General features: G+C 36.9%; 2 protein-coding genes across 4 annotated transcripts in view; one reads left to right on the top strand and one right to left on the bottom strand.

Moving 5' to 3' along the window:
• The first annotated feature begins 110 nt into the window (after positions 1 to 110).
• Positions 111 to 12,202, top strand: prmt8b (protein arginine methyltransferase 8b). 2 transcript variants are annotated; one of them, XM_048156032.1, is made up of 10 exons: positions 111 to 365; positions 1,864 to 2,097; positions 3,890 to 4,045; positions 5,323 to 5,386; positions 6,010 to 6,152; positions 7,667 to 7,754; positions 8,197 to 8,312; positions 10,183 to 10,333; positions 10,421 to 10,542; positions 11,888 to 12,202. In XM_048156032.1, the coding sequence occupies exons 1-10, from the start codon at positions 297 to 299 to the stop codon at positions 11,969 to 11,971; spliced, it is 1,227 nt and encodes a 408-aa protein (XP_048011989.1). In that variant the 5' UTR covers positions 111 to 296; the 3' UTR covers positions 11,972 to 12,202. The 2 variants fall into 2 exon arrangements, with proteins under 2 accessions (XP_048011989.1, XP_048011988.1); XM_048156031.1 differs by having other exon boundaries at positions 1,861 to 2,097.
• Positions 12,203 to 12,443: 241 nt separating this feature from the next.
• cracr2ab (calcium release activated channel regulator 2Ab) overlaps positions 12,444 to 13,609 on the bottom strand; it is a 41,300-nt gene continuing 40,134 nt past the window's right edge. For both annotated transcript variants that reach the window (XM_048156014.1, XM_048156013.1), the window contains exon 17: positions 12,444 to 13,442. In XM_048156014.1, the coding sequence (XP_048011971.1) occupies positions 13,355 to 13,442 (88 nt within the window). In that variant the 3' untranslated portion in view covers positions 12,444 to 13,354. The remainder of the gene's footprint in view (positions 13,443 to 13,609) is intronic.

The raw sequence follows: 13,609 nt of genomic DNA, 5'->3' as shown, positions 1-13,609 counted from the left end.
TCAACTGGTCTCCAAGTGGCGCTTAGAACCTCTGGAAGAACTTTTGCGCGATGGACTTTCAGTAGGACCCGGAATCATGGAGTTAAGGGACTACCTAAGAAGTCTTTATGACCTATTCCCTATTAGTTTCCTTTTAGGCATTTATTGTTTATTTACCACAGCTGTGCAAATTAACAAATTGGTCGTTTTAAATCGCAAACCGAGTATTGCTCACTGCAGTACGTTTTAAAACTTTTGTAGGACATTTAGTGACAACACTTGCCCTTATCTAGTTAATCCGGATCCCGTTGGCTCGCATGGGACTGAGGCACTCATCGCGGTGCCTGCTCCTGCGGAGAAAGATGGCGGATGCGGAGAGCTCGGAGGTAAGTCAAAGATTCCTTAAGTCATGCATAATACATCAATGCTCGTCCAAACATTCAGATATACACTTGTAAACCGCAGGTGATTCATTCTAGTCGCTTATATGTGTGTTTAAGTGCATGATCGCGTAAAATGACGCGCTGGTTTGGAGGTCATACAAATCAGTGCCCGGTGATGTGTGACTATGCAGGCGAAAGAACAGAGAGATCCAAAGCAGAAAGCAGAGCAGAACACGTCCAGTTCCCTCGTCCTGAAAGATTCGCGATCACACACCACACCGAAAGCTAAATTGAGAGGTTTAGCCTATATTAATATTTATGGTGCGCGTAGGTTGCGTAAAGATCAAGCAGATATATCTAATGCAAGATGCCTCTTAGAAACCTCGAACACAACAAATTAGCCTAAATTTGTGCCTATACGATAAAGTAAGACTATAAACGTAGTGATGTGCGTGCTGAATAGCACTCAGTTGCTCTTTTATGTAGTCTGTTGGGTCATCGCGACACGGCTGAGCGCTGTCCTTGGTGCTGCAGTATTTTGCCCCCCTCCCCGGCTAATTAGCATATTCACCTTTGCATACCTGATTTAAACGTTGACGTTGTTAATTGGTGCACTAAATACTGTATTAGAAGCCCTGAAAAGCAAGGTGAAACACATTTGTGACCCTAGATCACAAAACCAGTCATAAGTCGCACGGGTATATTTGTAGCAATAGCCAACAGTACATTGTATGGGTCAAAATGATCGAATTTTCTTTTATGCTAAAAATCATTAGGATATTAAGTAAAGATCATGTTCCATGAAGATATTTTGTAAATTTACCACCGTAAATATATATATAAAAAATATTTTTGTGAGTGGATATGCATTGCTAAGGACTTCATTTGGACAACTTTAAAGGTGATTTTCTCAATATTTTTTTTATATTTGTTTTTTATTTTTGCACCCTCAGATTCCAGATTTTCAAATAGTTTTACCTCTGCCAAATATTGTCCTATCCTAACATATCATCATATGGAAAGCTTATTTATTCAGCTTTCAGATGATGTATAAATCACACTTTCAAAAAATTGACCTTTATGGTTTTGTGGTCCAGGGTCTCATTTATCTGCTCTAAATGTTTTCTACACATATTTTTACAAAGCTGTTTTGACATTATTTATTTATTCATCACATGAAAAAAAAAATGCCTTGGAAAAAGGTCAAACCTAAAAAAAAAAAAAAAAATTGTCAATATTTTCTTTTATTGAATTTTTTTCTTTCATTTTATTTTAAATAAATTGCATGTATAGCTCAAAAAGTGGGATATAGCAATTCCAAGGTCATGGGTTTGACTCCTGACGAGTGTATAAACTGATTCACTGTATACTTCGAACACAGTATGAGTTAATTTAGATAAAACTGTCTGCCAAATGCATAATCACACTCATTGAATCCATTATGTGGTGATGTAGGATAGTGAGCCTTTTCAGATTATTTTACTGTTGACTTTACCAGCAGCGCCAGAAGCAGCAGCATATTTCCAGTGTGCCCTCGTCCCAGTCTTTGCAACCTTCTCCGCTACCAAAGCCAGTGACTTCGGTTCATCATGTTGCACACCCCCCACACACACCACACGTCTCTGCACTGTCTGCTTGTCCGGGACGAGGCAAGATGGCCAAGCTACTCAACCCGGAGGAGATGACATCACGGGACTACTATTTTGACTCCTATGCCCACTTTGGAATTCATGAGGTAATCGAAGGTCCAGTTTGGATCTAGTATGGGAGCTGGTGAAGTATGCTAGTCCAAGATGAAAAACTTTTATCATGTGCAGCTGATGATAAGAACATACTTAAATGTGTCACTGAAACCATCTTCTCAGCTCATTCACAAAGAACTGAGAGAACACCTTTGATACCGGCACATTTAGAGCACGAGGGTCAAATTGGATCTGTCTGCAGATAAAAGAACAGTTCTTGATAACACACAGAAAAAGAAGGACAAGAGTAAGATAGTGAGATGGAGAAAGAGAGAAAGAAAAAGGAAAGAGAATTAGAGCGGGGGGAGGGGGTGCTTGGAAAGATGTGTATCAGTTAATCCCAGCAGGCTAAATGGAGACCTGTCTCTATAAAAAGAATCCTGGAGACACTGCGCTTTGTGTCCTATATATTGTCCTCCATAGCACAGTCCAAGAGAAAAGGTCCAGAAATGAGAGATAAAAGTACCTTGATTTTAGCTCTCTTATTTGAACGCTCTGTTTTCAATGCTTTCATCGTAACTAACAGTGCAAACTCGATGTAACTAAAGCAGAGTTCAGACTGCACGATTTTCAAAGTAGTCCGGGTTCCATTTCTTGGGTCCAAATAGACCGAGAAGAAGCCTTTTTCTGAAACAAAGCTAACTCCTCCCCGAATCCCAGCTGCTCTGTATCTTGCTCTCTCATTGGCTGTTGGTCATCGCCGATATAGTTTTCAGTCAGAACACTTTTCACACAGCAGGATTTTGAATCTCCGACAGGTCCAGATATTTAGCATGCCAAAGATTTCACGGGTGTTGGCGACTCGTCTGCGATTCTCTCAGATCACGTCTTTGCTCATTCACACTGCGTGATTGTCACTCGCGTGAACGAGCACCGATTTGCCTGTGATTTCGGGCATTTGTCTGCGATTTCTCAAAACCTGTCGGCGAGCCAAAATAGGGGCTAAAATCGTGCAGTCTGAACTCGGCTTTAGAGATTCGTTAAATAAAACAGGAGTTTTAGCGCAAGTCCAGAACTCAGTCACTGATAAACTCATGCTGTTTGATTGACAGCTCCAGCACATGCTGTTTGATTGACAGCTCTAGTGATTGTAAAGGGAGCGTTCTTTGATCGCTTTCTATATATAATTTAATTACTGTTTAAATAACAGATTATTTTCATCCTACTAAGAGAAGCAATGTGAAATTTACCACGTAGTCACTGGTTTGATTTACTGACACATAGACAAAGAACATCTGACTGTACTTGAATCATTACGTATTAGATCAGGCATTAGAATTAACAGTTACTTACATGTCGTTGCATTACCGTCAAGTCCATATGGTAAAAGTCTGTTTGCAATAAAGCTCAACTGAGACATTCACATTGTTATGATAAAAATATTTAAAAAAAAACACATTCCTCGCATTAGAACGCTTTGAAAGGTAATGTTTTCAGTCCTGTATCGCATTTCTCTCCTCGTCATCTCACTAACAAGACAGTGGGCGGGGCTAACGTTGTAATGATGAAGTAAGCATTGATTTTTTCTTTGGAGGCGGCGTTTCACCTATTTTTGATCAATAGGCACATTTCAGGACAAGTCGATCGATGGGCCTGGTGTCAATAAAAGCTTTTATTAGACTAACAAGGAAGTTTTCAGTTCTGAGACTTACAGGACATTCTTACAGTACGATGACCTTTTATATATCAAAGGCTCAAGGCAAAGTTGATTTCTCAATTCATGACCCCAGCTAATAAAATGTTGCTATAGTCTGACTAAAAGTTGTTGTTTTTTCCTCTCAATAGGAAATGCTAAAGGATGAGGTGAGGACGCTGACTTATAGGAACTCCATGTACCACAATAAACACATCTTTAAGGATAAGATTGTTCTTGATGTGGGCAGCGGAACCGGAATCCTCTCCATGTTTGCTGCTAAGGCAGGAGCCAAGCATGTGTACGGGGTGAGGACTCAAATAACACATTACAAGCGCGTTTACTGTAATATACAATAGGTTTAAGTTAGAGGGCAACATGCAGGCATTGCTGCAGAAATTCTGCTTTTTATACACTCCCAAACTATATCTATGTATATCTGGAGAGACAGAGTGGGAGAGCATGTTGATAATATCAGTACCGTTACTGTGCTTCTGGTCTGTAGTTAGATAACACTCCATTGATCCACCCACTAGGTCCAGTTCTAGTCGCTTTTTTATCTTTTCTATGCCACAATAAGCAAAAGAGTTTTCTGTTTGTGTCCAAAGCACAGAAACATATAAGAAGAAAGGGTTCACACAGGTTCATAGACATTTAAAATGCACATTTATGCATTTTCCAGATAAAAATAACATTTATCTTAATAATTGTAAACTGAAAACTCTTCTAGCAGGCTCGCATAGGACATAAATGCAAGCATTTGAACATGCAATACGCATAATATCAGCAAAAAACTGGAGTAGATGGCTGTGCTGATATTTAGATAAACATCGTTATTGTGATTTAGATAAATTATTGGCAGTTACTTTGTCTTTTTTTGCTTTACCAATGAAAATATTTCCAAACAAAGCCAAAAAAAGTGACTCCGAGCAAAAAAAGTAAGTGGCATTCCTTAATCAGTCAGTGGTTTTGAATGAATCAGTTGAGTGAATGATTCAATGACTCATGCATAGAGACAGTAGTTGTTAGGCTTGTTCGAGATGTATCGGCGCTGCACAGAATGATCGGCATATGACAGCAAGAGTGTTTGGAGATAATATAAGACTCCTTATGCTTTTGAATTGCTCTTGCGGTACTTTGATGTCATACACCGATCGGTCTGCACAGCGCCGATGCATCTCAAACAAGCCTATTTGTTTCATTCCTGTATGAACCATTTTTTTAACAAATCGGTTGATTGATTGATTCACTCATTAAGACAGTCACTTGTCACCACCTACTGGCAAAGCAATGTAACTTGCAGAAAGAGTCAGTGAAACATGGCTACTAATACACAGTCTGGAATGGCCAAACAAAGAAAAGCAGAGTGATACAAACAGTATATTTCAAAAAAATATTTTAGCAATTATTTTATAATAATTACTTTTTTCTTAAAATACAAACCCAAATCCAATCAAACTTGAAGTTATGCATGAAAAAGCATTCCATCTGGCTTGATTCCACTAGCATACCTCTAATACGGTTCATGTAATTATCTTACTAATTATGCTAATATAATTAAGCTAATTTTCATTTCGTTTTGTAGATTGAATGTTCCAGTATATCAGAGTATTCCGAAAAAATCATCAAATCAAATCACCTGGACAATGGTAAGACAATCTGCTGTTAGGACACAGCACAGTGTTTAGGTCTGATCTGAATTCTTGTGTGGAATAGAAGAGTCATATATTTCCTGTTGGCAAGTGGAGTTCCATAACACAGGAAGCTGTATATTCACTTCCTGTAGCTAACACCCTCCTCTTGTGGTGTGATGACAGAAGTTGTTTAGTTGTCCACAGCAGCTCTCATTAACACTGGAGAGCAGCAGGCGGGTGAGAAGCCTGAGTCAGTGTGAGAGAGGAGTCACTGCTCTACATACACACACACACACACACACAGGCATGGAAATTGGAGATTGGCAACCTGCCTTTTGAAAAATGGGAATAATGGAGAGGATGGGAGAAAAGAAGAGGGAGCGAGAGAAAACCATGAATAACCCCATCAATCAAATGTAACTTTATATTGTCATTCTTGTGACATTCTTATCATTCTTGTGACTAAATGCTGGGTTTGTAACCCATTTGATTTCTGTAATGTAACTTATTTATGAATGAAACAAAAAGTTTCGGATGAGACTTGATTTTATTTTTGAGACTTATATAATTGTAAATTATATAGAATAAAATCAGCTCAATGCAAGCCTCACTGTCTTTATTTTTTGTGCATCTTGTAGTTATTACCATCATTAAAGGGAAGGTGGAGGAGACTGAACTGCCCGTGGATCAGGTGGACATCATCATTTCAGAGTGGATGGGCTACTGTCTTTTCTATGAGTCTATGCTCAATACTGTCATCTACGCCAGGGACAAATGGCTGGTCAGTGTGTGTGTGTTGGCTGTCCCAAGGCCAAGGTTATTTGACTAATTAGAATGTGAAGCATGTGTCCATGCTGAAAATTATCATTTATAATGGGAATGAGTGGCTAGTCACTGGACTGCTGATGAATGTCTACCACTGAATGACAATTTGGTCCAGAGGACAAGTGGCTTGTTAGAGATTTTTTATAGAACCATTGTGTTGGTGCCAACACATTGTTTCACCCTAGAGTTATTTTATGGTGCACTGAACAGAAAGGAAAAGATTGAATGATGTGAAGTCACTGGAATAATAGGAATATAATCACGCATATGCCAGGAATGCATGTTTGTAAATTAAAATGTTTAATGAGGGTAGTTGACCTTAAATTTCAAGCAGTTTCAGCAGTGTCTATTATCATATATATACATATATACACACACACAGTACAGCCCAAAAGTTTGGAACCACTAAGATTTTTAATGTTTTTAAAAGAAGTTTCGTCTGCTTACCAAGGCTACATTTATTTAATTAAAAATACAGTAAAAACAGTAATATTGTGAAATATTATTACAATTTAAAATAACTGTGTACTATTTAAATATATTTGACAAAGTAATTTATTCCTGTGATGCAAAGCTGAATTTTCAGCATCATTACTCCAGTCTTCAGTGTCACATGATCCTTCAGAAATCATTCTAATATGCTGATCTGCTGCTCAATAAACATTTATGATTATTTTCAATGTTGAAAACAGTTGTGTACTTTTTTTTCAGGATTCCTTGATGAATAGAAAGTTCAAAAGAACAGCATTTATCTGAAATACAAAGCTTCTGTAGCATTATACACTACCGTTCAAAAGTTTGGGGTCAGTAAGAATTTTTATTTTTATTTTTTTGAAAAGAAATGAAAGAAATGAATACTTTTATTCAGCAAGGATGCATTAAATCAATCAAAAGTGGCAGTAAAGACATTTATAATGTTACAAAAGATTAGATTTCAGATAAACACTGTTCTTTTGAACTTTCTATTCATCAAATAATCCTGAAAAAAAATATTGTACACAAATATTTTGTACAATTGTACACATTAAATGTTTCTTGAGCAGCAGATCAGCATATTAGAATGATTTCTGAAGGATCATGTGACACTGAAGACTGGAGTAATGATGCTGAAAATTCAGCTTTGGATCACAGGAATAAATTACTTTGTGAAATATATTCAAATAGAAAACAGTTATTTTAAATTGTAATAATATTTCACAATATTACTGTTTTTTACTGTATTTTGAATTAAATAAATGTATTTTTCTTTTAAAAACATAAAAAATCTTAGTGGTTCCAAACTTTTGGACTGTACTGTATATATAATTTAGATAATAATTATATTATATTATAATATGGTGTTTTATTACTATATACTTCTACTATTAATAATATTTGAACTTTTACCAAAATTGAGTTGGACATACGTCAACTAGCCATTATATTTTTCATAGGTGATATCTGAGAGTTCTCTTTCCTGTCTTTTTTCAGAAACCTGGCGGTTTCATGTTTCCAGACAGAGCGACATTGTATGTGGTCGCCATTGAGGATCGACAATACAAAGACTTCAAAATCCACTGTGAGTACACACACACACACACACACACTTACTGCAATGAGGCAACTACATGTACTGTATTTAATGATCATTAAAAACCTTCTCTCTTTCTCGTTCTAAAATGAGGCTTGATCAGTGCCTCACATTTATTTATCTTAAAAAAAAAAAGAAATGAAAAACATCAGGAAAAATTCCTGTTGAGCTCAATTACTCCTCCGCAGCAAAACGTTTGCTTTTCCTCCATCCCTTTCGCTCCCTCCTTCATGTTTTGGATGGAAGTGTGAGATTCGCCTCGGCCTAGCGCACATGAGGGGATGTAATCAAATGCTGCCAGACACAGAGGAGGCAGCAGTCTATTTTAGGGCCAAATGAAGGCGACCAGACACAGCCACACAGATTTTCCACTTTTCAGACACATACGAGTTTTAAAATGTCTTGAAATATATTTTCTCTGTGCTTGCAGGGTGGGAGAACGTCTATGGTTTTGACATGACGTGCATTCGGAACGTCGCTATGATGGAGCCCCTGGTGGACATAGTAGATCCTAAACAAGTCGTGACCAACTCCTGCCTCATTAAGGTACGAGTATGTGCACGCCTCTCCATGTATGTATACATGAGCAATATCTGATTTGAATCATAGTACTGACTGACTCTGTGATAGGCCACTTTGGAACACATGTAGCGTGGGTGTTACATAACAGAATCATTTGCAGTAAAAAGCTGCCTGATGACAGTGTGGTAATGTGTTAATTTCAACACATACACAAACACCAATCATTCATTTAAATTAGCCAACAGAAATACATCCTTATTGGATATAATGCTAATAATATCATCATGTAGGTCATTTGAAGCCTTATACATCCTTATACTTCATTAAAATGGTCTTATCCCATACAGTAGGAAAGATAATATATTATATTAAATTGATAATATATAATATATTTTTTAAAAATTATGATCAAAATGAGATATTAACTCTCAAAGTATCTGAGCTTTCCATATTTCCATGTCCAACAATTTCCTAATTTTGTTTTAGAGAAATATCTGAGACAAATATGATACTTAAAGGGAAAGTTAGTAAGATAGAAAATGATCCCTTGATTTACTCACCCTAAAGCCATCCTAGGTGTATATGACTATCTTTTTTCAGATTAACATAATCGGGGCTATATTTAAAAGATATACTTGCAGGATGTAGGAGTATCGTAAGCTTAGATGCCTTTCGTGGTTCAAAGAAATAAGGCAAAAAAACTCAAGCTTCTCTTCTCTTATGTCAAAATCCTCCGACATTTCTCTTTAAAAATGATCGTTTTAGACTTCTAATTCGTGACCGGTTTTGCTCTGCGCTTCCGCGTTCGTCATTGCGTCATGTGTCGGGTCAGAGGTCACTCTTGCACCACTAATCAATGCGTACTGCCGTCTGTTGGAAGCTAGTTATTATAGTTAATAAAGTTTTAAATATGTATATTTTTCTTACAAAATGTATCGCTTTGCTTCAGAAGGCCTTTATTAACCACCTGGAGCTGTATGGATTACTTTTATGATGGATGGATGCATTATTTTGGGCTTCAAAATGTGGCCCCCCTTCACTACCTTTATAAACCTTGGAGGACTAAGGATATTTTAAAATATATTTCCAATTGTATTCGTCTGAAAGAAGATAGTCATATACACCTAGGATGGCTTGAGGGTGAGTAAATCATGAAATAATTTTCATTTTTGGGTGAACTATCCCTTTAAATCATTTAAATCTCCTGAACTCTTAATCAGCGACCTATGAGCAATGGGCTTCATTTTTCATGAGCAAAAAAAAGGTTTATGATATGCTTGTCAGTGAAGGCATATTGAATGTCAAGAATGTCAAAAGAAAGATACAATGTAGGGGACAGAGAGAGCTGGATTACCACCAGCGAAAGAAAGAAAAGAAAAGAAAAGAAAAGAAAAGAAAAGAAAGAAAGAAAGAAAGAAAGAAAGAAAGAAAGAAAGAAAGAAAGAAAAGGCTGTGCTTTCACTGTGCCTCTGAATCAACTGGGGGATCAAACTCTTTGAAGAGGAGAATGATTTCGGCCTCTTTGTGGGGTTTATTAAATGAAAGGTTGAACTGAACAAATGAAAAGCTCAATGCTGCCACTGATCTGTTGTTTGCACAAAGAGTAAGAGGATCTTTGTTCACCAAGGCTGATACTTGTGCCAACATCTCTGCTCATACAGGCACCAATATAGCCACAGCCAAACAATATTAGTCTTTGAAACTGGATCTGTCTTGATGTGTGGGTTAAGGCTATATGACATAAACCACATTACACTTCAAGCTTAGATCACAGCCAAAGTACCTCATGGCCGATCATCAAAGGACTTTGTTAGTGCAAGTATGCAGGTCATCATAATCTCTGTTTAAACAATCTCTACTCCAAAAAGTGTGAGACGTGACATATCGCTTTCAGGAGGTGGACATCTACACGGTGAAGCCAGAGGACCTGACGTTCACCTCAGCCTTCTGCCTGCAGATTCAGAGGAATGACTATGTTCACGCTCTCGTCACGTACTTCAACATCGAGTTCACCAAGTGTCACAAAAAGACGGGCTTTTCTACAGGTTCAGCCTTCACTTATTCCGTCCTTATTATCTCTTACAAATAAATTTGTTACTAACTGAGCCAATGTACTGTACATTCCCTTCCAGCCCCTGACGCTCCCAGCACTCACTGGAAGCAGACGGTGTTTTATCTGGAGGATTATTTAACGGTGCGGAGAGGAGAGGAAATCCTGGGCAGCATCACCGTGAAGCCCAACGAGAATAATGAGGTGAGGCTGTAAGTGTATGTGGGGGTGGGAAATGGGGATGGAGAGAAAACAGTGGTTTTTGACTACAAGACAAAATTTGAAGGCCCACCCAAGATATTTCTGGTAGGCCTACTTCTGCTGTTATAACAAAGCTTCTCATTTTCAAACTTATTTACAGAAACTATTAATGGAAATTTATCAAAATAAATAATTAAATTCCAGAATTCCTTAATTTTCAATAGCTGAATGTTCATTACCATCTAGTTATTACATTTTTAGAAATTAAAGTTTTTTAAATTGTATTTTACTTACAACTAGTAATTTCTACCTGATAAAATAGTTTTAGAGCTTGACATAACTAGAAAAAATGATTACAAACTTTTCCATGGCTTTTTAAGATATTTTACTAACTTGCATGACTTTTTCAGGTCTATAAATCATACTTTTAAATTCCCTCAAAATAAAATAAAATAAAACATAAAATAAAATAAAGCCGTTTTACCTTTTTTTTTTTTTAGCTTGCTTTGTCCTATTTTTAAATCACAGTTACCGGAAGCCAGTGATTATAGTTTATAAAGTTATAAATATGGATATTTTTATAACAAAAACACATCATTTTGCTTCAGAAGGCCTTTATTAACACCCTGGAGCTGTATGTATTGCTTTTATGATGGATGGATGAGCTTTTTTGGGCTTCAAAATCTAGGGTACCATTCACTCCCATTATTGAGCTTGGAAGAGCCAGGATATTTGGTCCCACTTTATATTAAGTGGCCTTAACTACTATGTTCCTACATCAAAAAATAAGTACAATGTACTTATTGGGTTCATATTGAATTGCAAAACACTTTTGCTGCTTTTGAGGTGGGATACGGGTAAGGTTAGGGAAAGCTTTGGTGGTATGGGTAGGTTTAAGGATAGGGGTAAGGTGTAAGGGATGGGTCAACAGTGTAATTATAAATGTAAATACAGAAATGAATTACAGATGTAATTACATGCAGGTGTTTTTAAAATATAAGTACAATGTAAAAACATGTATGTACACAATAAGTGCATTGTATCAAATGATTAATTTAAATGTAAGTACATAGTAGTTAAGGCCACTTAATATAAAGTGGGACCGGATATTTTTTTTTAATATAACTCCAATTGTGTTTGGCTGAAAGAACAAAGTCATATAGGATGGCTTGAGGGTGAGTAAATTATGGGATAATTTTCATTTTTGGGTGAACTAACCTTTTAAGCCATCTTGGAAGTGTGCTGAGGCCCCCTAGTGGTTCTTGCCCCCCTTATTGAAAACCACTGGTTTATAAAAAAAAAAGTACAAGGCAGATTTCAAAGAAATAAAGTTCTTGATTTCTTCCAGCGTGACTTGGACTTCACCTTTGAGCTGGATTTCAAAGGGCAGCTCTGCGACGCAGCCATCTCCCATGACTACAAGATGCGGTAAAACTCAAGCAACATCTCGAGTCGGGGCACCGTTTCCCAGGGAGATTCGGCGGAGAGATGGACTGTGTCTCTCCTCTGCCTCTGTCTGGATAAGAGAGGCTGCCGAACTGCAGGACCCTTCTATGATGTCATCAGTGAAAGTCCAGCACTACAAGCAATAGTGTCATCGCGTGTCACGTTCTTAAATGCACATAAAGAATAGACTGTGAAAACATCACTCTGAATGTTACTGTTAACGAATCTGAGAATGTCAACGTTTGTGTTTATTTAACCGTATAAGATAGGAAAGTGTTAATGAACAGTATATGCCAATGTGAAATCGTACAATGGTGCCACATAGATCAAAGGTTTTAGTTTGGATGCATAAATGAAAAGAGTTTTGCTTATGTTAAAGTCGATTTTATTGTGTTATATTTATTGGGTTAGTGTTGAGTTGTTTAATATAGTGACCACTGGCATGTTTTCTACCTTTACTTTTATTTTAATTCATTCAGGTTTCACTAAGATTTTTCTAAAGAACCTCTAAGAGCAGCTAAACTATTTTAAATCATTCTTACTGAATACAAGATTTGTTATTTTAGAGTAACTTAATGTGACAGTTTTAACTTACTAACAGTTTCACTTTTTTGTGTTCATTTAAATGTCAGGTCACTGTCGCATACAACCTGTTTGAACCATGTTTACTTCTTTGTGTAAACAAGATGGTCACAGAGCAGTTCAGATGAAGGCAACGAACGAGGGATGACATGTTCAACACTGACTCCAGCCAATATTCTTCCCTCAATGACATATTGAAGATTTTAGTGCTTATTGAAGTTGTCATCAACTGAACTGTCTCTTCAAATGGTAACTGAAAACACTTCTTGTTCTAGTATAGAGGTTTTACTGGGCATTTTGAATTCTAGGTTTCATGATGCTAGTAAGACTTCAGGTGGGTTGAATGAGGCTATTGAAATGCTAAATAAATGGGAAGTAACAAACAATCACATTTTGTCCTAAATGACTTCGTTCTCACTCACCTGGTTGTATGTGAACCACATGCATCACATGCAGCTTAACTGAACACATTTTCCCCATAAAAATAATGGGTATTGTGATTGACAATTGGTATTGTTAACAAATAGAATATGTACAAATATCATTTTAAAAGAGGTGTGACAAACTGTCCTGAGACTACAACACACATAAGTTGAGCACAGATGTATGCAACAGGCATGAAAACCTTTCTACACTTTACACTATCATTACATTTTTGATTCAGGTAAAGTGAATTGCCCTCTTTTAGCCAACATTAAATTATATACATTGAGTTTAAGGTTGTTTGATGGTGATACAAAGCACAGAGTGATTTCACCCATGAGTGTGTGTGTATATATGTGTGTGGTCACTTGCAGCAGGCTTTCTTCTTCATTGGTTGATCCACCAGTCTGACCGTATTCACCCATACTCTGTCTTCCTGTTCCCTCAGGACTCTACAAAAATATCAGAGTTCATTAAAATACTTAAATAGAAAATAAAATACTGATATAAATATTAATATAAAAATAAATAGTGAACGTATGCAGGGAAGGAGGATTTTTTAATGGATGTCAATGAAGCAGAGACTTCACTATGCTGAATAAACTACTTTTGCGAGAAA

The sequence above is a fragment of the Megalobrama amblycephala genome, linkage group LG14, assembly GCF_018812025.1.
Source record: "Megalobrama amblycephala isolate DHTTF-2021 linkage group LG14, ASM1881202v1, whole genome shotgun sequence".
NCBI lineage: Eukaryota > Metazoa > Chordata > Actinopteri > Cypriniformes > Xenocyprididae > Megalobrama > Megalobrama amblycephala.
This window is presented reverse-complemented; position numbering and strand designations above follow the sequence as displayed.